Source organism: Gobio gobio (assembly GCF_949357685.1).
Source record: "Gobio gobio genome assembly, chromosome: 17".
NCBI lineage: Eukaryota > Metazoa > Chordata > Actinopteri > Cypriniformes > Gobionidae > Gobio > Gobio gobio.
Genome location: NC_137110.1, coordinates 35,659,485 through 35,684,350, shown reverse-complemented (window position 1 = coordinate 35,684,350; position 24,866 = coordinate 35,659,485). Strand labels below are relative to the sequence as shown.

General features: G+C 39.6%; 2 protein-coding genes across 12 annotated transcripts in view; both read right to left on the bottom strand.

Annotated features, from left to right (window-relative positions):
* Positions 1-1,381, bottom strand: part of lrrfip1b (leucine rich repeat (in FLII) interacting protein 1b) — a 47,837-nt gene extending 46,456 nt beyond the window's left edge. For 4 of the 9 annotated variants that reach the window (XM_079841480.1, XM_079841487.1, XM_079841482.1 and 1 more), the window contains exon 1: positions 733-1,364. In XM_079841480.1, the coding sequence (XP_079697606.1) occupies positions 733-822 (90 nt within the window). In that variant the 5' untranslated portion in view covers positions 823-1,364. Of the gene's footprint in view, positions 1-732 lie in introns of all 9 variants that reach the window. The other 5 variants (XM_079841484.1, XM_079841488.1, XM_079841485.1 and 2 more) reach the window with 3 other exon arrangements.
* A 2,418-nt stretch (positions 1,382-3,799) lies between these two features.
* mlpha (melanophilin a) overlaps positions 3,800-24,866 on the bottom strand; it is a 73,600-nt gene continuing 52,533 nt past the window's right edge. For 2 of the 3 annotated variants that reach the window (XM_079841490.1, XM_079841489.1), the window contains exons 5-15: positions 23,527-23,568; positions 23,278-23,339; positions 16,864-16,953; positions 16,653-16,767; positions 10,808-11,004; positions 6,545-6,628; positions 6,189-6,413; positions 5,318-5,488; positions 4,986-5,150; positions 4,842-4,913; positions 3,800-4,744 (exon numbers count right to left, since the gene is read on the bottom strand). In XM_079841490.1, coding sequence (XP_079697616.1) covers positions 4,679-4,744; positions 4,842-4,913; positions 4,986-5,150; positions 5,318-5,488; positions 6,189-6,413; positions 6,545-6,628; positions 10,808-11,004; positions 16,653-16,767; positions 16,864-16,953; positions 23,278-23,339; positions 23,527-23,568 — 1,289 coding nt within the window. In that variant the 3' untranslated portion in view covers positions 3,800-4,678. The remainder of the gene's footprint in view (positions 4,745-4,841; positions 4,914-4,985; positions 5,151-5,317; positions 5,489-6,188; positions 6,414-6,544; positions 6,629-10,807; positions 11,005-16,652; positions 16,768-16,863; positions 16,954-23,277; positions 23,340-23,526; positions 23,569-24,866) is intronic. The other variant, XM_079841491.1, reaches the window with a different exon arrangement.

Genomic DNA, 24,866 nt, shown 5'->3' with positions numbered 1-24,866 from the left:
TATTTTCTGCTTTTATCACCCACATTTTCCTTTCAGAAAGAAAGAAAACTAGCTGGTCGTGTCTGCTTTTCATTAAGAACTGAACTCCCGAGTTCGATGCTGGATAACATATGGCAGAGTATTGATAAGCCCGATTTGAGCTCTGTGTATTTTAAAATATATCCCTTTGGCTATTTGGGCCATTTACTGGGTGTGATGTGCCGCATCAGAGCAGTTTCTGACGTCAGCAGTCTGGGACCTTCTCTCAGCATTTTCGTTTGAGCTTCGCTTCATGACGTCACGCAGCCGTGCAGGTATCCAAACATGAAGATGCTGCTCAACTGCACTAACGCTATTTGTATAGGGACAAATGCTTGACTCGACTGTTTACCACTGACTGTAATTAACCTATTGACTGAAGTCTTGCGATCATGTAGGTCATGCTAGCGACAATGCCTCTATTCAGACTGCAACGATGTGTTTTTGTCATTCACCAGCGCCTAATAATTGGGAGGGGAGGGGTGCAATGTTTCCCATTCACATCATTAAAGGACAAGCGTCATCGTATCCGAGCTCATTTTGCCTTGCTGAATGCGGGAAACGGGGACTGAGGACAAAAAACCCTTTCATAATTCAGCAAGATGGTTGGGAATTCCCATTAAGACTCAATACTTGTAAAAGGACGACATTTTGCGCAGCGTGAAAGGCTGCGGCTAGTAGGCTACCACGTGAAATGCTGTTCATCCGTCTTACCTCTCGAGCTATTTGACTGAGCGCATCATCCTCCGCCGATAGTTTCTCCCGGTTGGGAATTCTTTTCCTCCCCGTAACTTGAGTTGCCATTTTAAATTCCCTTATACACTGGCACAAACCTCGACAAAAATGACCTCGCCAAACTGGTGTTCAGTTGTGTACAGATCAAAGATCACTATTCAAAGAGTCATGGTCGTAAGTGAGCAATAAATGGTTATATTGTAACCACAAGCAAAAAAAATGTAGAGCACTAGGACACATCCTCCCTTTGGTGACCCATCGTCTCCATAAACTGCATGAATATCTGGCGGGAGCCTGTTGCACGTTCAAACGACACATCGATATGTCAAAACATCACGGATAGGACGGAAGATGACAGTTTGCTGCTGACACGCCATGAACACGATAGACCATCTACACTCCTGTGAATATAACCGGGCATCCCTTAATAGTCCTTCCTATGTTAGTTCGGTGTAACGTCAAACCAAACGAATGAAGAATAAAGTTGTCGGTCCAGTGCTGCATTTGTTTCTAGGGCAAAGCGAACCCGGATGATGAGCGGCCCTAGGATGACAATATACAGCAGCCCAATGACACACGGTCTGATTTCAGTCTGTGCTGGACGCAGCGGGGAAAGTGGGCGGGGCATATGGGCGGGACTTGACCTTTGCATTTTAATTATTTCCGTCTTCTTTCATTTAGGTTCGAAAAAATTTTTTTTGCGACATATAAAATATAAATATATAAAATATCATATAAAATATGATTCACTCACCATTTCTATTTATCTATCTATCTATCTATCTATCTAAAATAGATCTATCTATCTACCTATAATTTACCCTTTTCCCATGATGATCTTTGACAGATCAAATTTTATAATTTTAAATCATTAAATCAGAAATCATTTTTTTTTTATGTATGCACATTTATAACACTATACTTTGTAGGCTACTATATTATTTTTGCATCAAATTACAAGTTAACTTAATGCTGCTGTGAGGGTGTTTCTAATACACTGCTGTGGGAGTCTCTTACTGCCATTATCAATCTCTCTTTTTCCCTCTTTTTGAAAGTTGTGAAAACACTTTTATGGAGTTTTTATTTTGCTATTTGAGCAAATGGGAACACAAAAAATAGGCCTATTTTTAAAGTCTCTCATTCACCGCTAGAAGTTTACCCAACTATGATTTCCGCTTCTGATAAACCCGTAAATGTGGCCTTTTAAAGGCACAATATGTAGTTTTTCGCCACTAGAGGTCTCCTATTCAAAACAAAGGGGTAGCTTGATGATGCCGAGATTGAGTGCAGATTCATGGGAGATGTCGTCTTCACCTCACAGCCGGTGGAAAAGAATCGGGATGGGACTCGGACAGAAATCATGTTCATGGATGAGATTATTAACGCTACTGTAATTTGAAGCAGAGCAGAGCTGAGTGTTGTGGGAGCACAACGTGGCCACTGCGATTGCTAATGAGAGATGAGCACGCCACACAGCTCGACAGCAGCGGAACTTTTTTTATACCACAGTCGCCGCTTCCGCTTCTTACGGTTAAGCATATGTGGGGTAGCCAAGCGCCAACCTCCCGCGGTCTCTCTTGAATCCAACACGGAAGTGACTTAAACTGCAATTCATCAACTGGCTGCTAGAGACAGGCTCCAAAAGGGAGTCAAATCTGTATCTCCTCCATGTTAAAATGACTTTACAGCAGGAAAAAACAGCCTGGTACAAAAAGGGGTTTTGGTCTATACAGCTAATTTTGCCTTTAATGACATCTGTGAGGGGGGTGAATTTTTTTTTTAACTCCTCTGTTTAAATTGTAATAAGCCTTAAAGTTCTGCATAATTAAGGGCGTGGCCACTTGAGTGACAGATGGATTGCCACTATGGTCGTGATTTCAGCATCCAGGCACCTCAGCTCCACCCACGTCCCGCCTCTTTGCCCTTTTTCAGTTATCCGGGAGTGACGCGCTGACAAGATGGCAACGGTCAACTTTAGGTTTCAAAAATGCTCTTCAGAAACCTACGTGTGACGTCACAGACACTACATCCATATTTTCTTACAGTCAATGGGGGTAACGTAGCACTGTTGATCATATGAGATACATTTGAGCGTGTTGAAAAGTATGTACTAACGTTACTCTGTGCATTCACTTTGTGGCTACTATGAGACACTGCAGTAAACTAGATAGATATTAGTCATGGTAAAACATTGTACTTGCGGTAAATGAAGAAAATAAGATTTAAACAATAAGACTAAACGTGTTTGAAATGAGATTCAAACAATAAGACTATAACCTAAGCTATATAACAATTATTCGTTTTCTGTCTATAAATGTATGCAAACAGTTGTTCCCTTGTCTAATAAAACATAATATATTCAAGCGTCCCTGGTGTTTCCATGGTTTCTATAAAAAAAAACGGATGGGTAACGCATGCAGGTATGATGTCATTGATAGGCGACGCACTGACATGGTCCGTGTCCTGGTAAAAAAAGGCTAATTTCTCTGGATTTAAACATTCTTGGAAACATTTGGGATAATGTAAGTACACAAGTCAACAAAATATATTACACTGTTCTAGTTGTTTTTGGATATTTGAATCTAAAAATCGTACATTGTGTCTTTAACTTTATTAACTAAATAAAGAAATCTCCTAACTCTGCCTATATATATATCTGGTCAATCCAATCACAGGAAAAAACAAATATTCCCAAATACAATTACAAGGTTCTTTGCCGTTAGGATTAAAAGTGTTAGCTTTCTTTACATGTCCACTAGAGGGCAGCACACTCCTTGTCAATGGACACCAAATGGATGCAATTGCAAAAATGGGGTCAAGCTTTGGCTCGGTAGCATCCATCACTTTCCCCCTGTTCATAATGAAGCCTGTCAGCATTAAATTAACTTTTTCTTGTCTGTTGCCTTTACTTCACCATTCAGGATAGTAGCTAGTGAACAGACTTGAATGGGAGATTATATGAGAATGCTAATGGATAGCTTTCTTTATGCAGTTATCCTTGATTTGCATTCTAATGTTAAGAAAAAAGAAGTGCCATAACTGGTTTAAGATAGTCGCAAAGCTGTTGTTTAGCCCAAATGCCTTGTCAACAGACCAGCAAATAAGTTGAGGATGGTTTAATATTTTCCACCTTCAAACAGGGAAAGCGAAACAAATATTGTTCAATTTTACAATGCATGTTCCAAGGGCACAAGTGTTACAGTACATTTAAAGATAAAGTTATACATTTAATGTAGGCCTATCTCCAAAAAGACCAATAATACAATAAAGGAAAACAATTATTCGGAATACCTTCCTTTATTATTAAAATCTCAAAGTTGTAAAGGCAATTTGAGGAACAAAGCAAGCAAGGAAAAGCAATATCAATTACCCTTAATTTTCTTCTACATTTCTACATCACAATTACCTTATTTGAACTAATAATTATTTTAGTTAAAGTTGGGTTTTGTTCAAGTCACCTGATCATTTAACAAGACACAAAGTTTACTAGTGCCAAGTCAAGATCAGATGTATTAGATAAGTCATGATATTACATAGTAAAATGGATATCTTTACACATAGGATTATGCCATTAGCTATATGTGATAACCACATTGACAGTGATCTAGATGACATTTGTGTATAACAGAAATATATTCCTGGTAAGTGATCCAATTTGTACCAGTGAAAAAATAAAAACATAATGATTCTCATGCATTCTGAAACAACATAATTCACACAATTAAAGGTTGAATATAGATGGGAAAATACTGTTTAATCCATTGGGGCTCATCATATATTTGTATTATGTCTTGTCTTCTGATGATTTGCAAAACGTCCTCTGGACTGAATACATGTATGGATACAAGAAGCACATATATAGATATATGGGATAAGGGCTGATTAATGCATAGCAACATAGAAGTTAAAGGATGTCCTTTTTCACTCAAAAGTGTACTCTGTTTGAGGGAATGTCTTGGGAAAACTTTCTTTTTTGTTGTATACTCAGTGCCTGAAATTAAATTTTAACAAAACATTTAATTAGTTACAAATCTGCAAGAAAATGGGTTTATAAATGTAATGTTACCAAGGTTCTTTGTTCGGTTCACCTTTTTCTTGGCTTTATCAATTGATAATCCTTTAGTACTTAGAGCAGCAATCTTGTTCTCAATGTCTGAGACCTGATTAGATAAATAAATAATTAATATCCACATACAGACCAGATAGATGGATGGATGGATGGATGAGCTCACCTCACTTTCTGTGCTCTGAACTTTAGCGGCGGCCAAAGCAACCTGGTCCTCCAGTTCAGAGAGTTCTGAATCAGTCATCGGGCCACTGTAGTGGTTCTTGGCATTATGTTCAATCATTTGTAACTTTTTCGCAACCTCGAAAGACTTCCCTGCGGACATGTACACCTGCAGTCCATAGAAATAAAAATACAAAATACAGCAAAATTCACTTCTGAACAAATCTTATAAACTTTAGTGATATAAAACCGATTGTTCATGCCATTGGTATTCCAAGTGTCTAATCGCTCTCCTTCAAACAAACATAACAGTATCTATAAGAGGGATAAGCTTACATTTTCCTCAAGTTCCCTGTACGCATCATCAGCCTGCTTAACATCTGTGCCCGCTAACTGAAGTCTGTCATTAGGATTTGAGTGGGCCAACTCGTTCATAGCGCTTTCAGTGGCATTAATTGTTCTTAGAATCTCGGTTGTGATGTCGCATAGGGCCGCCGCGGTGGATCTCTGAAAGCCATGTAGAGGGAACAGCAATTAACCGAGAGGAGAGAAGCCTCATCAGCATTAAAACCCTAAAAAAATTACTGTAGCATTGCTAAGATTATATCTAAACGAGGCATAAGTGTCGTTAATGCTTAATGGTCTTTAGATAAGATTCGTATTAGTTATTAAAATAACTCGAATTACGAACGTCTTTGAGATTTTCATGCGAATAAAAATGGTAGTGCAAAACTCAAGATTATCAGGGGATAGTTCATACAAAAATTTAAATTCTGTCATAATTTACTCATTCTCATGTTGTTTCTGTTCCTCCTTTGAAATTCCAGGTAACCAAAACTTCATGCTGCTTGGATTCTTTTTTGGTGACTTTTTTAATGGAGGGACAGAAACATCTCAGGATTCATTAAAAATATCTTAATTTGTTTTTCAAAGATTAACCAAAGTCTTTTAAAAAAAATTAGAGTGATTTTCATTTTTGGGTGAACAATCTCTTTAAAAGTTAGATAATAGCCTATGGGAAACCTGCGGAAAGTTGTGTGACTTTTAATTCCCATCTGGTATTCTGATAATGAGACATCTGAATCTGCTTAGCTGTTCTATAAAAAATATAATTATTATAAAACATTTTTTAATCAGAGATGCTTACCTTGTATAAAGACAGCACCTCCCTTAGATTTTTGGATATGTGTGTTGTCTGTGTACTCACCTTTTGTGCTTCAGTGGGCATTTCATCACTGGAGGAGCTCAATTGTTCTTGGGACACAGGAACCATTGGTGTCTGGGCCCCCTTCACAGACACAGTGGACCCTTTGGACTGAGGAGGTCTCTTTGGCTCATCTTCATCAGAGGAAAGTGCCTTGTCGCTCATCAGCTCATCTAGTTTTCTCCTAAGCTTCTCCTCATCCATCTGCCCTGCTGTGGGCTGAACAGGCTACAAAACATGCAAAATAAGTAGGCTAGGTTTTATTAAAAATCATGAGATGGACCTAAATGAAACCTTTAGAATAATAAGAAGTACTGGAATAAATGAGCTACATTTCTTTTTTGAGACTGTATTCATACCTGATCAGAAGGCAAAGTCATTTTCTCTTCCAGTCGATTCAAAAGACTCTCAATGGCAGACATTCTCTTGCTCAGTTCATTGATCTACCTCACAGAAACATGTGAAAGAAAGAAAAAAACAAGGTTAAGTTTAATATGCAAATTGATCAAATGATTATTTGGACAAGGTAATCAATCCTATCCAGACTTTTGTCTAACCCAGCGTAAATAGGAAGAAAACACAGTTTCTTGTTTGATATGACACATTTGAAATCCATCATTCTACAATAACAGACAAACAGGAAATAACTGAAACTAATCTAACCTACAATAATGATTGGTTAAAAGGTGCAATAAAAACAGTACTTTTTTGCTACTGTTCAAAAGTTATATATATATATATATATATATATATATATATATATATATATATATATATATATATATATATATATATATATATATATATATATATATATATATATATATATATATATATATAATATTATTATTATTATTTATTTATTTTTTATTTTTATTTTTTTTTTGTGAAACAATGATGCGTTGTTTTCAGGATTCTTTGATGAATAGAAAGTTCAAAAGAACAGCATTTATTTGAAATAGAAATATTATTAACAATGTAAGTCTTTACTGTTCCTTTTGATCAATTAAATTTGCCCTTGCTGAATAAAAGTTAATTAATTTCTTTAAATTTCTGACCCCATTTTGAACTGTCAGGGTTCTCCTCTGACAGCTCTGTATGTTTTGTCTTTGTTTAATGTGTCTTTGTTTGTGTTGTGCATTAACACATGGCTTTGTCTTGGTTTGTGTTTGCCATGTGCTCCCTGTGTCCTGCCTCCTTGTTTCCTGTTACCACGCCCCCTTGTTTAGTCCTTGTCTAGTCCTCATTGATTGACTAATTGTGTGCTCACCTGTTCCTTGTCTGAGAGTGCTCACCCTTTCCTCATGTTCTCTGCTCCTTGTTTATCTGAGTGTGTTCACCTGTTCCTCATGTTCTCTGCTCCCTTTATTAAGTGTTCTTTCCCTCATGTGGTTGCTGGTTCAATATACGCTGTACCTACGTGTGTTTTGCTATCAGTGCTAAGTGTTTGTGCTACCAGTGCTAAGTGTTTGTGCTACCAGTGCTAAGTGTCTGTGCTACCTTTCGGTAGTGATGGGCAGACCGAGGCTTCGTGAAGCACTGAAACAGTTGAAGCAAATGTGCCATATTTTTTTGAAGCTTCGAATCAATCTGACACTAGGGATGGGCGTATCGATATGATATATCGATACTGATGTGAGCATCGAAAAGTATCGACACTCAAATAAAAATATCGATCCTAGGTGTTGTTTTTTTTTAATTTTATTTAAAAAGATGATTTATTGCATACAATACGAATAACCTTACCAAATAGTTGGGTAGTATAGGACTATTTTCCTGCTCACCTGAACCATGATCTGAACGCACGCAAATGCTGCAAGACAGAACCAGTCAATCACAGAGAGAGCGTTCACACACTGATGACACTTTATTCAAACAGAGCTGCGTTTCCCAAAACTATCATAAGAAACCATTGATGCTTTTGGAAACGCAGTTCTGAACAATGCAAAAAACTTCTAGAAGAAGACAAAAAACATATGTTTGAGTTATTTCCCAATAAACAAATAGAAATTGTAGCCTACATAGTACAATTACACTCTTTACATTTAATGTTAAAAGCTGATATTGATCATGTTCTATTCTGTAACTAATGTTAATATAAATCATGTCAGAATAAAAAGGTTGCATTTTATAGGTGCAACGTCCTGTCACTGGCAGTCCCTTATTAAAATGAACCATGGTTTATTTTTTACTACAGTGACCATAGTTCAACTATTTGAGGATTTCCATGGTTACCACTACAAGTAAACATATTTTAACCATGTGCAAACAAAAATATGATCTAATAAGTTGCAATTAAGGCATATTGAATGTTAAAATACCTTTCAAATATAATGTTAAGTGGGTATCTTTACCCATTTTACTCTTAGTAATTTTAATAATTTATTAAATTTAATAATATAAAAGTTCAGTTTAGAAGTATCGTATCAGTATCGATATCAGTGATTCCGGCCTTGAAAGTATCGGTATCGTATCGAAAACAAAATAAGTGGTATCGCCCATCCCTATCTGACACCCGTCTCTACGGCGACATCTAGTGGCCACTTGTATGTATTGATCTGAAATACCTTGACAATGATCCATGTAAAAACATGGATAAAACGTGTAAAAATCCATGTTTTAACATCTGTTTGACAACTATATGATCTTGGTTTTGTCACCTGTTGCCTCCTCATTGTGAATAAATATTTTGTTTTGTGGTCATGAAAAATGAACATAAATAAAATAAAGCCACAATGTGTCACATTGTTGCATAACATTTTTATTCAAAATTATTAATTGCTCTGCTGTTAATGTATAATAAGGAGTTAGCTTACTTCTTTTTTTACATATAATTTCTCCAGCCTTTGAAAAAAATCCTCTCACATGGGACACTTGTCCTCTGCACCCTCCAAAATGCCAGGATGAGTGCTCCTCAAATGGTGCATCAAGGCTAGCTGCCTATCACAATACACACATCTCACTTTATTTGGTGTTTCCAAATGGAAATGGTACCACACCACAGATGTACGGCATCTCTTGTAATGGACAATAACAAAGATAACTTCCTGATTAGCAACATCCTCATGCTGGGAAAATTTTATATACACAAATGCAAGTTCTTAAAGGTGAAACCAAGATTTTATTAATGTCATAATGAGTTTAACTCTTATACAATAGCCCTCAAAGTTATGAAAATGCAATCAGTCTTTTTTCCATTATAGAAGAATAGGATCTTCAAACAAAACCCTAGCCCCTTTAATGTTTTTTGTTTCTTTTATTATGATTTGCCTGACATATTTTTCTACTGTACTTTCAAGCACCTGATCTGTATTTTGTAATACAAAAATGTTCTGTTATTGCCATGCTGTTTGTAAATTATTATTTGTTCAGCAATAAAAAAATATACGGCATCTCTTATGTGGAGCCCCCATTTTTATCTAATATATCTATATATCACCTATGAATCTATATAATTCTATATTTCTCACTTATGCTGTGCTATCTGTCACTATCTAACTTAGCCTATATGAATGTGTCACTATATCTATCCTATCTGTCACTGTCTATACCTATCAGTCAATATATCGCATTGAAATATAGCTTAAATATAGCCTAACTAACCAAAGTGCACTATAAATCTCACTTATATCACAAAATCACTGATATCACAAAATCTCTCTCCTCTCACAAAAACCGACGAGGTGAAGATGGATTTACTTCACTTTTAAACTTTGTGGTTGATTAGATTCATACAGATGTGTGACTGTGTGGTTTGTTCCCGCCCCCTTTAATCAACGCAGTTTTGACAGGCGCCACCTGATGAAACACTTCGAAGCTTCATTTAGCCATAGTCACGTGACATGGGTGTTTCGAATCACAATTCGGAGCAGTGTTTCGAAACATCTGCGCTTCGGGATCTCGGCAAAGCGCCAAAACGTCAATTTCGCGTCAGCCATCCCTACCTTTCGGTCTCGTCTTGTTTTCTGTGTCTTTCCTGTCCTGCAATTATAGCTTCCCTGACAGCTGGCTCTCCTTGCCTAGCTGCAAGCTTGGTGAGTTTCCTGATATGACCTGACTGCATTGCTCTAGGATTCCTGCCTGGCCATCGCTGATATCCTCTGGTCTCATACTGCTCTGTCATACTGCTCTCCAGTCTACCACCTTCTGGAGCTCGTAGTAGTGCTTCCTGCCTGTGATTGTGCTCCTAACCCGCCTATTGTTTGGACTGTGTTCATCTCCTCACCATTTCTTGTCTTGTCTGCTGTTTGTCAATAAACCCCTGATCACTCATTCCTGCATTTGAGTCCTCTCTCATAGAACTGTGACATGAATGATAGTGTATGTCATGTAGTACATCCACATGAGGTGAAGAACAAAGTTGTATCAGTAGCCTGATGGGAGTCACCTTGTTGAAATCACATGACCAGCTGAAAACAACTAATTTTGTCACCGTAACTTCTCTATCCTCTCTATTCCTCTTACTGTGAATAGTGAATTTTTTTTACGATGGCATCTGTAACAAAAAAATTGGCTTTTTTATGAAGATACATCTTCACTAAGTGTCAGCCTAACAAAAAAATATGATGTGCTTTTGAGTATAACTATATTTCAAATGCCTCTTAAAAGTTTCATAATCATACCGGTGGTGCGCCCTGCTGAATGTTTTCCTGAGATGATGCTCGACTGCGGCGTCGTGGGGGCAGCTGGTAAACAGGGTAACGGAATACATCTTCCTCCTCTGAAGTGTCAATGTAGATCTGGCGCGGAGCCATAGAGGAGTTTATTTTAGAAAGCGAGCGAGCGCGTACCATTCTGTGTTCAGAATACAAGCCATCATCTACAACAAAAATGAAAGGGACAAATTAGTTAGAATTAGAAATTAGAAAATCCTGGTGACTGTCCACACAATGCATCCTCTGTTATACAACATGTAGGCCTATACTAATTGAACAGATATTAAAACACAATATTTTAAGATGATTTATAATACTTAACCTCGTAACCCAGTGTTGGCCTTGACCATAATGTTAGTTTCAAAATGTTATGTCAGAAATACACAGATGCTGGATGACAAAAAAAAAAAAAGAAACACTTAAGCAGTCAAGTTTTTATTCAGTAAAAACATATCAAAATTGCATATTTTATGGTTTGTATAAATTATGTGATGGATGAGAATAATACACATTTAAAATACATTAAAAAAAAAATTAAATATAGGCTATTTAATAAAAAGATTTAACAAATTGTCATGATCCTGGCCTGTGTCCCTTTGGTCTTGTCAGTACTTTTATGTTACTTCCTATTCTTCACCATGTTTTGTAGTTCTGTGTAGTTTTTCTAGTTGATTAGTTCAGTGATCATTTCCAGGCGTATCTTGTTTGCCTATTACCCCTCTAATATTTAACCATGTGTCCGAAATCGCACCTAACAAATTTCTGCGTCTGATCAGATGTCGCCTGCAGCTGAATCATCAATCCATGCAGCTATAACAGCTTCAACTCTTCTGGGAAGTGTTTCCACAAGGTTTAGGAGTGTGTTTATGGGAATTTTTGACCCTTTTTCTAGAAGCGCATATGTGAGGTCAGGCACTGATGTTGGGACAAGAAGGCCTGGCTGGCAGTCTCCGCTCTAATTCATCCCAAAGGTGTTCTATCAGGTTGAGGTAAGAACAAGGCCACTCAAGTTCCTCCACACTAAACTCGCTCATCCATGTCTTTGTGGACCTTGCTTTGTGCACTGGTGCGCAGTCATGTTGGAACAGGAAGGGGCCATCCCCAAACTGTTCCCACAAATTTGGGAGCATGAAATTGTCCAAAATGTCTTGGTATGCTGAAGCATTAAGAGTTCCTTTCACTGGAACTAATAATAATCCCCCCTCCACCAAACTTTACACTTGGCACAATGCAGTCAGGCAAGTACCGTTCTCCTGGCAGCTGTCAAACCCAGACTTGTCCATCGGATTGCCAAACAAAGAAGCGTGATTCGTCACTCCAGAGAACACTTCTCCACTGTGGTTCCAATGGCGGCTTGCTTTACACCACTACATCTGACGCTTTGCATTGCACTTGGTGATGTAATCATCAAAGCTTGGATGCAGCTGCTCGGCCATGGAAACCCATTCCATGAAGCTTTCTACGCACTGTTCTTGAGCTAATCTGAAGGCTACGCGAAGTTTATAGTCTGTAGCTTTGGACTCTGTGATTGTACATGGCCCACCACTTCGTGGCTGAGTTGCTGTCCAATTGCTTCCACTTTGTTACAATACCACTAACAGTTGACCATGGAATATTTAGTAGTGAGGAAATTTCACGAATTGACACATGGTGGCATGGTACCATGCTTGAATTCACTGAGCTCCTGAGAGCCCACTCCACTTTTAGACAGACTTGCAAACTTCCCTAAGCACTTCCCCTTGAGGGAATCCCTGCCACCATTTTGAAGTGCGTTCCACTTCGTGAAGTGGATGAGGGAAGTTTATGGACAGACCCAAACACCAACTGGAACGCAGCACCATTCTTTCACATATGTTTATAGAAGCAGTCTGCATGCCTAGGTGCTTGATTTTATACACCTGTGGCCATGGAAGTGATTGGAACACCTGAATTCAGTGACTTGGAGGGGTGTCCCAATACTTTTGGCAAATAGTGTATATGCAGGTATATCAATTCCTTTTTAATTGATTATTAAATTGTTTAATTAAGGTTTATACATGCTAGTTTTCATGACAGAATACCAGATAAATCTTTTCATTACAACTAGAGTTGCTAGTTTGCTAAATTACAAATCATTATTAAACAGCAAGCACAAACTATGAAAAAGCAGCCCTTCCAACACACTAGTTTTCATTCACTTCAAGTGAGCTAAATCAGTGAAGTAATGTAGGGAATAGTGAATGAGGTTTTAGGTGGTGATTTCGAGCACAGCACAAGTGTTTATTGTGTTCTTTGATGAGTCTTGTCCTACATGGCTGTAATTTGGTGTGCTCATTCTGTTCCGTATTGGATTATTATGGATTATTGGATTTATTCTGTCATTAAACTCACTGCATATTTGCTCTCCCTCTTTTTGAGGTCATGGTTCACCCACATTACACATATACTCAGAGGTGGAAAGTAACAAATTACATTTACTCGCGTTACTGTATAGCCTAATTGAGTAGTTTTTCTGCGTACTTCTACTTTTTTAAGTAGTTTTAAAAATCTGTAATTTTACTTTTACTTAAGTATGTTTTGTTTGAATATTGTAGGCCTACTTCGCTACATTTTAAACCACACCCATTACTGAGTAAAAATAAATAATTCAAAGGGGGGAAAAACGTGATCCGGAAACGACTGCATTGAATTGAAGGTGGGAGAACGCGCAAAAATCACAAAAAGATTGAGACAGACGGACTGACATAGCCTACGTCAGACCCAGCTGAAAGCGAAACGCCGTCGTGAACCCCTGGATAGTAGGCTATGGAAAAACTTTGGATATAGACAAAAAATAGCCGGGTGTTGTCCTGGAGGATATCAAATTAGCAAAAAAAATGTTGATGAAAAGGAGGAAACACATAGCCTAGAACATGTTCGGGGACACCATCCCTCAGTGCGGATAAAGGTACATTTATAACTTAAGGCCGAATGTTTTCTGTGATGCAGAGGGAATCCCGGAATTACAGTATAACGCAGATGTCACGTAAAACACGCAAACTGATGGATGAATGAATAGCCTACATCAACGGTAAAGCTGTACAATAAATCAAATCGCGACATGGTCTGTGAATATTAAAGCTCAAAACACTGCTATATGAATTATGATCGGCTTGTTCTGTCTCTGTGTGAATGAGCAGCGCCGTTTCCTCTACTAGCCTACATACTTAAGTAGCCTACGCGATGCTTGTGGTGTTTAACGTCTCAAAAAACATATTTGGGCATGAACGTATGAACATTTCCAGAGCTGATCTGAGACCCCCAATGAACATTTTCATAATTTTATTTGATTAAAAGCCATTATCAAATACATTCTGAATTGAAACAGATCTTCCCTGAAATAGGTCCTCACTAAAACCCGTCAAAATAAACGGTTTAAGGCGAGACACTACAGGTGAATAGGGAATTTTTTTTAATTACAAGATATTACTGTGAAACTTCTCCAGTTTATTACTGGCATAAACATAAGAAAAAAATGTATTACACGTTTTGTGTAAATTAATGTTTTAATATGCAAATGAGGCCTTATATACTTAAATATACGCTAATTTACATACTTTTCCAAAAACAAAATCTGGAAATTGGAAAGGACCATGTTTAAAATTCTTGGTTCTATTTGTTGACATGTTAGATGAGAGGGCTTTTACAGAGGGGATTCTGGATATCTTATTTTGTGCTTTAGTAAATTAGAGAATACTGACAATAGCCTTAAAAAATAAATTTTCGCCATGTTTTTTGGAGTTAAAGGACCTATAACTCAGGATAGGAATGATATATCAACAAATCCCTCTGTAAAAGCCTTCAGAATATAGTTCAGTATAAGACTGCAAAAGTTGGTGCTTGAAGGTGCTACTGAAGTGGATATATCTGACTCTGAGTGTGAGAAAAAACTCATTTTGAGAAAACGGCCTCTAAAGTTTTATACTGTACAACTGCATACATTTCTATAAAACCCCCAACCTACAAACAAAATATATATTCAGTTAATTAATATCAGTAGTGTATAATATTTAAAACACGTGGAAATTGATAAATGAATAAATTATTAATAGCAATAGCTATTAGAGAACTACCTTAAGAGAACTACCTTAACAAACGCCAGTCACAAAAACTGCAGATGAACTGTCCCTGTTTGTTGTATTGGTCCATCTATAACTATTTGAATCTAATTCTGACGGGGTTTCGTAGTCTAATCTGTTGTTGTTTACTTTCTTTTTACTAGCTGTTGCTACTTGGTCTTTTCTGTGAGCGTTTATGAGCCGATTTCAGCGTTGTCTTCACTTTCTCTCAGGTGGAGAATACACAAGCAATCTGCAGCGCGTGAGAAATTTACATCGACCAATCAGATGTGGTTTTTGGCTGCAAACTTTCGCGGTTGGTTAGTTTTACAAAGGAAATGTCCATGTTTGGATTAGCCAGCGCTGTGTGTTAGACTGAGAGCTTTATAATGATACCAAGCATGACATGTTTCTGTGAATGGAGACGGCACGAGAGATCGCGCTAGAATAACGTTTGATGATTTCGGGTAGAAATCTAAAGGCGCACGGTGACAAAATATAATGAAATAACCACCTTAATGTGTAATGTTGACATTTTTTTTATTTTGACATGAAAGCTTACATGTTAAGGGAGCAAACTGGCCCAAAATCTCAAAATTGACCACTGCATGAAAAAACGATGTTTTCACCTGCCGTGTCTCGCCTTAACTAGATGAAATTTTGAAAGAAATATATTAGGCTACTATTGTAGGCCTATAGAATACTTGTCAAAATAATAATAATAATAGCAACAATAAAAATATTACATAATTTAAACATTATTTAAGAATATATTTTTAAATCCATGGTTTAATTTAGTAAAACAGCAGCGCTTTGCCCAAAAAATGAAAGGACAAGTATTTGATTACCACCGTTTTGGTAATGTATTTGTATTAAATCATAAAAAGAAAAATTTCTTAGGACTCTATTATTCTTAAAGTTGTTAATCTAATTCATAATAATTTATTTAGTTCATTAGACATGTTTTATTGAAATTTTAATAAATAAAAAAAAAATGGTTTCAAGTTTGTTATAATAAAGCATTTGTTCAACCAAAAAAATAAATAATCAGTTTTCATTAATTTAATGCCATTTTAACTGGTGATAATAATAACCATAATTTAATTATACAGTTTATTTATTAAATCATTAATACTGTGATGCTGTGAAACATCATTCTATTACAACCCTACACGGGAGAGTTCCCCACCCCGCTGTTAAAAAAAGTAACTCAGTAACTTTTACTCTGAGTACATTTTAAATGAACTACTTTTTACTTTTACTTGAGTACATTTTTAGACCGGTACTTTTACTTCTACTTCAGTAAAATTTTATTGAAGTAATAGTACTTTTACTTGAGTAGAATATTTTGTTACTCTTTCCACCTCTGCATATACTTAAAATAAATAAAATATATATTAAAATACATTCTGTGAAGCTTTTAATATATTATGCCATAAAACTGCTCACTTAAATTTTTTTTTTAAAGGATGTTTACTTAATATTAAGAAAATTATTTTAGAGACACAGGCAGCATTAACAGTCTTTATGTGTAATCTGAAAAATGTTTGTAAAGGCAAATCCTTTTAGAATTAAATCTACGTCAAATTTTACATGAAGCCCCTGATATGTGATAATTTTTTTTACTCCATCCAGCAGTAGTTTGTGTAAATGTATCTATTTGTGATAGAAGTGAGAAAGATAGCCTAAAGAAAGAATTGGAGACCAAAATGTACAAACAAACGTGCTTGTGTCACCTGGGCGCGAGAACTTGTCGAGACTTTTTCTGCGGTTCATGCGATGATGGTGGTGATGGTACATGTCAGAATTGTATTCTTGATCATTCCGCTGACCTCTATCTTCATGGATGTGCTGGAGAAGAGAGAAAAGTGCTTATAATGCCTGAAAAGTGCTATAATACCCCTTAAAATGTGGAAGTTGATAACAATAGTATGAACATATCAATACCTGGACAGACTGTCTTCGAGAGTGAGTGGCATAGTCATCCATGTCAAGATCCATGGGGTGGACAGAGAGTAGACGCTTGGTCTTTCGCATCTGAGAGAAAGTCACAAAAAATTTAGTTCATAGAAGATAATATGAGTGTCAGAGTACTGGTTTCAGACACTTTTGTTATCATAACTGCACACTTTAAAAATATTCCCAATGCGTTTACTTTATTCCCAGGGATTTATAATAAACAGTAATGTATAGCATTCAACTGCAACAGAAACATCATGCCCATTTAAATGTGCCACCTTAGATTTATGAGCATTTAAAAAGTGGATTTTGAATGCAAATAATAAAAAAATGTGTCTTCAATAATTAAGTTGTAGATTTTAAAAAAGTGTTTGTCTAAAACTGTGGCAGAAATCCCCTGCATGTATAAAAATAAAAATACTTCAAATATATATTACATAAAATCTGGTATATTATGGCATAAGTATATACTATATTTTAAGTCAGTATAGTAAGGAAGGCCATTCCCGCCACAAAAAAAAAAAAAAAACACTTGGGTAATTCATAATTATGGTGTAAAAAAATGTTGTTATAGTTTTTTTCACAGTTCAATCTTTTTATCTCATAATTTCATCGTTGGTAACGTCTCGGTTACGTATGTACCAAGCCTGTAGTGCTCCTGTCAGAAATTGAAGCTTCCGCGCCTCGATCGCCCCCCGGTGGCTAGTCCCAGTTTAGCTCCTAAACCCAACCCCTCCATGTATTTGAATGGACGCGAGACACACTAAACAATTCAATTACACTTCAAATAATTGTTTCCTAAAGATGGTTTCTGTCATTTTAGGCAGATTTTATTTCGATAATTTCATTTCAAGTGTTCGTTTTTTAAATAAGTTTAGTTTTAGTGAGTTATTTGATGCTATAAAAACGGGGGGTGTGACGTCATGATTGACAGCTGAGATTGACGGCTTCTCTGAGTGAAGTTGTCACTGAGGCACTAACAGACTTTTTTCGGGATTTTTGGGAGGAGATTGGAGCTTTAGCTTTAATTTCTACATTTCCATAACTGTTTATTTCACACCAACACAATTAATTATTCTGCATCTGCGAGAGTGTGGGCGGGCTTTTGATAATCGCGCCTCTACTTCCTGTTCTCTACTGCGCAACTCCGGTCCCGAGATCGCTACTGCGCAGACTCGGTCCCAAGATGTCAGCGACGTGAGCGGGCATATGAAAGCTTCAACTCTGGTCAGCGGAAGTCAATGAAGTCGCGTCGTCCATATTTTTTTACGGTCTATGGTATGTACGTACGTCGGAACTGACCGACGAATTGGGGATCTGATTTCAGAGACCAATCTACTTCGAGTGTTAAAAACGAGCCAATGAAGATTGGCATAAATAAGGAAGTGGAATGCTTGATCATTGCTTTTCTCTGCTGAGGAGCCAAACTAGTGACTCGGCCCCCTAGCGGAAGCACAGCACCTGGCGACGGGACGTATGTCTCCGTTCCCTGAAGGTTACATACGTAACCGAGACGTTCCCTTTCAGTCGGTCACGTTCGACGTTTGTCGGAAATGACCGACGAATTGGGGATCCTACCAAAACGCCAGGAGCTGGCCCTTCCAGCGTCCTGCTTGAGCACACTGGACCGTCTTAGATGGTACGGAAGTCAGGGCTCCAAGCAGGGAGGTCAGTCACTGCTGTTTCTGCAAGACCCACTCAGTGTGACTATTGGATAATGCTGGGAAAGCGTGCCCATCTCGGAAGATGGAACGCTGCAGAGCCACGTCCTTCAGAAGGAGAGGTGGCAGAAAAACACATAAGGACTAACCTAGCAGGGTAGTGCAACATATGGCAGTCTCTGGGGTGGTTCCAGCCTGGTTTTCAGGGGGGAAAGAACACGCTCAGAGACGACAGAGCGGGCTCTGTCAAGGGAAAGACACGGGGCTAGCCAAGTAGGGTAGCAGGTACCATGGAAGAATACACATATGGGGTTGCCGTGAGGGAACTGCTACATATGGAACCCAGCCTACACACACGTTTCACAAGCATATGGGTGCAGGCCTGGTGTCAGACGGCCGCAACGTCTGGCACCGAAGGGGTGACGGAGGAGCTCAACAGGGTTAGCCGTTTCCGGGGAACACAACTGGAGACAATAGACACACGTATCCGGCCCAGAGGGCGGGAGTGGCGTTGCAAGCCGACACTTAGAATGGGCACTAAGCGCTCCTGGCCCCTGGGGGCGAGGATGCGGGAAGATACCGGCTCTACACGGAGGCTATAGAATCTAGCCAACGTGTTAGGTGTCACCCAGCCCGCAGCTCTACATATATCTGTCAGCGAGGCGCCTTGAGCCAGTGCCCAGGAGGAAGCAACACTCCTTGTTGAGTGTGCTCGCAACCCGAACGGACAAGGCACATCTTGGGACTGGTAAGCCAAGATGATAGCATCGACTATCCAGTGGGCTAACCTCTGCTTGGAGACAGCCTTTCCCTTCTGCTGGCCTCCGTAACAGACTAAGTGTTGCTCTGAGGTCCGAAAGCTTTGAGTCCGGTCAACGTAAGCGCGAAGAGCGCGGACGGGAACATAACAAAGCCAGGGCTGGGTCTGCCTCCTCCGAAGGCGCTTGCAGGTTCACTACCTGGTCCCGGAAGGGAGTGGTAGGAACCTTGGGCACGTATCCAGGCCGGGGTCTCAGGACAATGTGAGAGTTGTCCGGCCCGAATTCTAGGCACGATTAGTTGACCGAAAGTGCATGCAGGTCCCCTACCCTCTTGATGGAAGCCAATGCCGTCAGAAGCACTGTCTTCATTGACAGGATTTTAAGCTCCACAGACTGCAAAGGCTCAAAGGGAGGGCTCTGAAGTTCTCTGAGCACTAGAGCCAAGTCCCAAGAGGGTAACGAGTTTGGACGAGGAGGATTTAGCCTCCTCGCACCTCTGAGGAACCTGATGATTAGGTCCTGCTTCCCCAAGGACTTACCTTTGACTGCGCTGTGATACGCCGCTATTGCTGCAACGTACACTTTGAGGGTGGAGGGAGACAGCCTTCGCTCCAGCCCATCTTGCAGGAAAGCAAGCACGAAACTAACCGAACACCTTCGGTGGTCTTCCCGGTGGGAAGAGCACCATTCAATGAACAGGTTCCACTTCAAAGCGTAGAGGCGCCTCGTAGCCTGTGGTAGCCCACCTAGAACCTCCGTGTCCCGTCCATGGACCAGACATGGAGATTCCAGAGGTCTGCACGCGGGTGCCATCGAGTGCCCCGTCCCTGAGAAAGAAGGTCCCTCCCCAGGGGAATCGGCCAAGGAGGGGCTGTCGCGAGGAGAGTTAGTTCTGGGAACCAGGTCCGGTTGGAACAAGACCTGCTCCTCGTCCTCCCTGACTTTGCACAGGGTCTGTGCAAGAAGGCTCACTGGGGGAAACGCATATTTGCGCAGGTCCCGGGGCCAGCTGTGCGCCAGTGCATCCGTGCCGAGGGTGCCCCCTGTCAGGGAATAGTACCACTGGCAATGGGTCGAGTCTGGAGAGGCAAACAGGTTTACCTGTGAGGCTCCGAAGAGGTCCCATCAGCTGGACCGCCTGGGGATGGAGTCGCCACTCCCCTGAAGGTGTCGGCTGCCGTGAGAGCTCGTCGGCTGTCCAGTTGAGCGCACCTGGGATGTGAATGGTATGAAGCGACCTCAGCTGCTTCTGAGTCCAAAGGAGGAGGTGGCGGGCGAGTTGGAACATGCGACGGGAGCGTAGACCACCCTGACAGTTGTTGTACGCAACAGCCGCAGTGCTGTCCGTTCGGACCAGTACATGCTTGTCACGTAGCGGCCCCTTGAGGTGGCGCAGTGCCAGATGTACCACAAACAATTCGAGGCAATTGATATGCCAATGCAATTGGGGTCCCGTCCACAGACCCGCCACAGACCCGTTGTACGTGGCCCCTCAGCCCGTGGACGAAGCATCCGTGAAGACCACAGCATGTCTGGACACCTGTTCAAAGGGCACTCCGTCCCGTAGTTTCGAAGGGTCCAACCACCGGCTGAAAGTTTGGCGGCAGTAAGGAGTCACTGGGACCCGGTACTTGTCGCTCTGCCACGCCCACCTCGGGATTTGGCCGCGAAGCCAGTGCTGAAGCGTTCTCATATGAAGTAATCCAAGCTGCGTTACCGCGGCTGCAGATGCCATATGCCCCAGGAGCCTCTGAAAAAGTTTCAGTGGGACCGCTGTCCTGCCATTGAAGCATAGCCGTAAGCTCTGGGTCAGGCTCGGGCAACGCTACCACACCCGAAGGGGGCAACGCAGCTGAGTCTTCATCCCCGGAGCCCATTAGCTCATCCCCCGATGCAGCAATCGACATGTCCTCAGCCGGAGCCCCAAAAGTAATGACTGGCCCCCCAAGGGAAGGACCAGCGCGCTCTTCTGAAAACTCCACCGGCGCAGCGGAGGGGGGAGGGGCCAGAGGAGCCGTTTGGCCCGTCGGGGAAGCCCTCACAGTAACCCTCAGGTCTCCACCAAGGCCATCAGCCAAAGTAGCAGCCCACTAGATCGGGGGATGCGCAATGGGACTCCACCTGCCCTGAGGTATTGGAGCCTAGACCGTAGCACTGCGATGGTCATGTTCCCGCAGTGGGAACATGAGTCATTCACGAACGCTGCCTCAGCGTGCTGAACGTCCAAACATGTGAGACAACGATCATGACCGTCAACCGGGGACAGAAATCGACTGCATCCAGAAACACACGAATGACATCTTGAAAAAGACGCAGGGTCAAACCATGTTGCTCTTTTAGAAAAGGAAACTGCTCTTTTATAGTGCTGAAGCACTCAGGAGATGGCCGCGTCTCACACAGTTCAAAAGGAGCAAGCCAGTGTGAGCACTCAAAAGGGAACGCCCAGCCAACCGACAGACTCTCTCTCTCTCTCTCTCTGAAGCGACCACCTGCTGAAGCGTGCCGTCACACCCGCACTGGAAGCAGCAGTAGACCTTCTCACGAGACTCGTAGTAGAAACACTCTTCGTAGAAACAGGAAGAAACATTCGCTGTTCGTCTCTGAAGTAGAAAGCAATGATCAAGCATTCCACTTCCTTATTTATACCCACGCCGCGGGGCGGAGCGTGGAATGCGTGAATCGCATGCCAATCTTCATTGGCTCGTTTTTAACACTCGAAGTAGATTGGTCTCTGAAATCAGATCCCCAATTTTTCGGTCAGTTCCGACGTACGTCGAACGTGACCGACTGAAAGGGAACTTTATTTCAATAGTCCACTTTAGACATTCTTCTAACTAAAACGTAACTTTGCAACTACATGTCAACTAGGGGTGGGACAAACAAAGCTTAAACTGTCTGTTTCACAGACAAGGCTTAAACCTAGCCCTAGACTAAAATGTATTATTGAGCTGTTTTAACTGAAAACAACTTGCCATATCTTAAAATATGTGCCATAGTTTTGTCTCAAAATGCACACTAGTAATGTTTTTTCTATGGTATGTTTATAAACGCTACTTACATGTCCTAATTAACTAAGGCCTAATCCTGGCTTAATCTAAGCCCTGTCTGTGAAACCTGGCCATGTAGTTGCAAAGTTACTTATAGTTAGTATAATGTCTAAAGCAGACAAGCACATTGCTTCTGTTTCCGGTTCAGGTCTTTTGTACATGCTACAGTACGTTAAATATGGAATTAAGATGCCGTCAAAGGAGTTACCAAAGATAAGCATATAACCAATGTCCATCGCATATGCAGGCTGGCAAAAGTTTTCTTCTCACTAACATATACTGACATAGTATCTCATAATTTAATTTTTTTATCTAATAAATTTTTACTTCTTAATCTCACAAATATGAATTTGTTTCTCATAACTTTGACCATTTATCTCATAATGAAACAGTGGCCCGGTTTCACAGACAAGGCTTAGACTAAGCCAGGATTAGGTCTAAATTCAATTAGAGCATTTAAGTAGCTTTTATAAAATGTAAAAAAAAAAACATTACTGATTGCATCTTGAGACAAAACAACAACACTAACATATTTTAAAATATATGTCAATGCAAGTTGCTTTCAGTTAAAACAGTTCAAACATGAATTTTAGTCTGGGATTAGTTTAAGCCTTGTCTGTGAAACCGGGGGTGAATCTCATAATTATGACTTAGGATGTCATCATTTTGACTTTTTTTATCTCATAATTATGACTTTTTATGTTATCTCATAATTATGTTTTATTTTTCCCCTATGTAGCAGAAATGGCCTTTCATTGGTTCCCTTACATACTACACAAAAACTGTACCAATAGACTAACATGTTTTGCTCTAAAACAATGAGTTACTACTACTTTTTTAATTATGCTCTATTTTGCCATGGGAAAGACAAAAAAAAAAAACGGAAATTTATACGGAAATGGAAATTCAAATACCTAACATAATTTAATCTACCTGCTTAAAACGTTGAGCTTCAGCAGCATCCATATGTTCATCATCATGACCATTATACACATCTAAAAATAAAACACATTATATATTACAGTGGTGCACTATCAAAAGGGATTCCATGAGTTTCAATACTGATACGTCAACAATGCTTGGTCAAATGCCCTCAGCTCAGCTCTGCTCTGTGACAACAGCAATGTTTTCCTCTTGTGTTCTTCACAACACAAGACTCACACAAGACTGTTTTGTACTCACTGCGCACGTCAGGAATGCTTTGTGTGTCATCATCACGTTGCCCTTAAGAAATAAATGACAACAATGTAAATGCTGGTTTTGTGTTACACAGAGTGAAAATCTGACATTCCTTAAGGAATATTTAACTCAAGCACAGATTAAAATATGTGGAATTATTGCCACATTTTTCAGGTATTTTTCAGTATTATTATGAGTAATCACTTCTGCATTGAAGTTGTTGAACAAACCACAACAAAATTCAAATAAAAATATAATGAAGCTTCATAACTGTAAACAAATATCATAAACAATTTTACCTATAAACCAAAGACAGAAGTCACTTCAGTCATCTTTAACCATGGGATAAATAATCTACGCCTCCATTTGTGCATTCAACCAAGGTTTAAATTTTTTCTGTTTAACATGTCCTGTCGTGCAAGGCTATAAACAACATCAACAAGTTCTTCAGTGCCTCAGACACAGCATGTGACCCAGTTGTGGCCTCAGCTCTGGGGCACAGATAGAGTTCGTTGAGTTCAAAAGACTAATAAACAAATCCTTTTGGTAAATAAATATACGTAGTCATAACAACGATTACACATGGTCTAACCATTGCTGACTCTCGCTGTTGTTCATCTGAAGAGCAGTATACAAGCTTAACATATTTACTATATGTTACACTAATTATTGATAATTTTAGTTAAGCTGATGAGAGTAAAGTTAGATCCATTTCACATATGCCTGTGCAAAAACAATGCACTGCAAAATTACTGTCTACAATGACCTAAATGAATCAATCTAAATAGAGTGATGCAGGTATGACATTACTTTGTGGGCCAAAACGCAGAAGCGAGTTAGCATTTTAGCACTCCCGGTTCCCTCGTCCTAAAGTCAATGGGTTTTTTTTGGATGGGGTTTTGGTTAAATGGCTGAAATAAGGTCTGTGGTGAACACAAGCTCAAGAAACTTTCATGTTTTAATCTACAACATAAAATACATCAGTATTATCCCACTCGTGAATTTTTTATTTTTATTTTTTAAGCTGTTACGTGTCTTGAAAAAGACAGTTGCTAACAAGTGGCTAAATGGGACTACAGATGCTGTCTGGGACATTAAATGTCATCAGCCGAACTACGCTTTTTATGCTTATATTTGTGCTCTTGTAAACTATTCTAACTTAAACTTTCTGGGAAAATTATAAAATAATTTTAGATAAAAACTGAAAGAGTTGTCGGAAGCTTTGTGATGGTGACATTGAATTCGTGGGTCCGTGGTGTAGTTCATTTATAGCCTATCTTTAGCTTTTTACTTTGGCAACTGAATTTACATTTACATGTTACATTTATGCATTTGGCAGACAC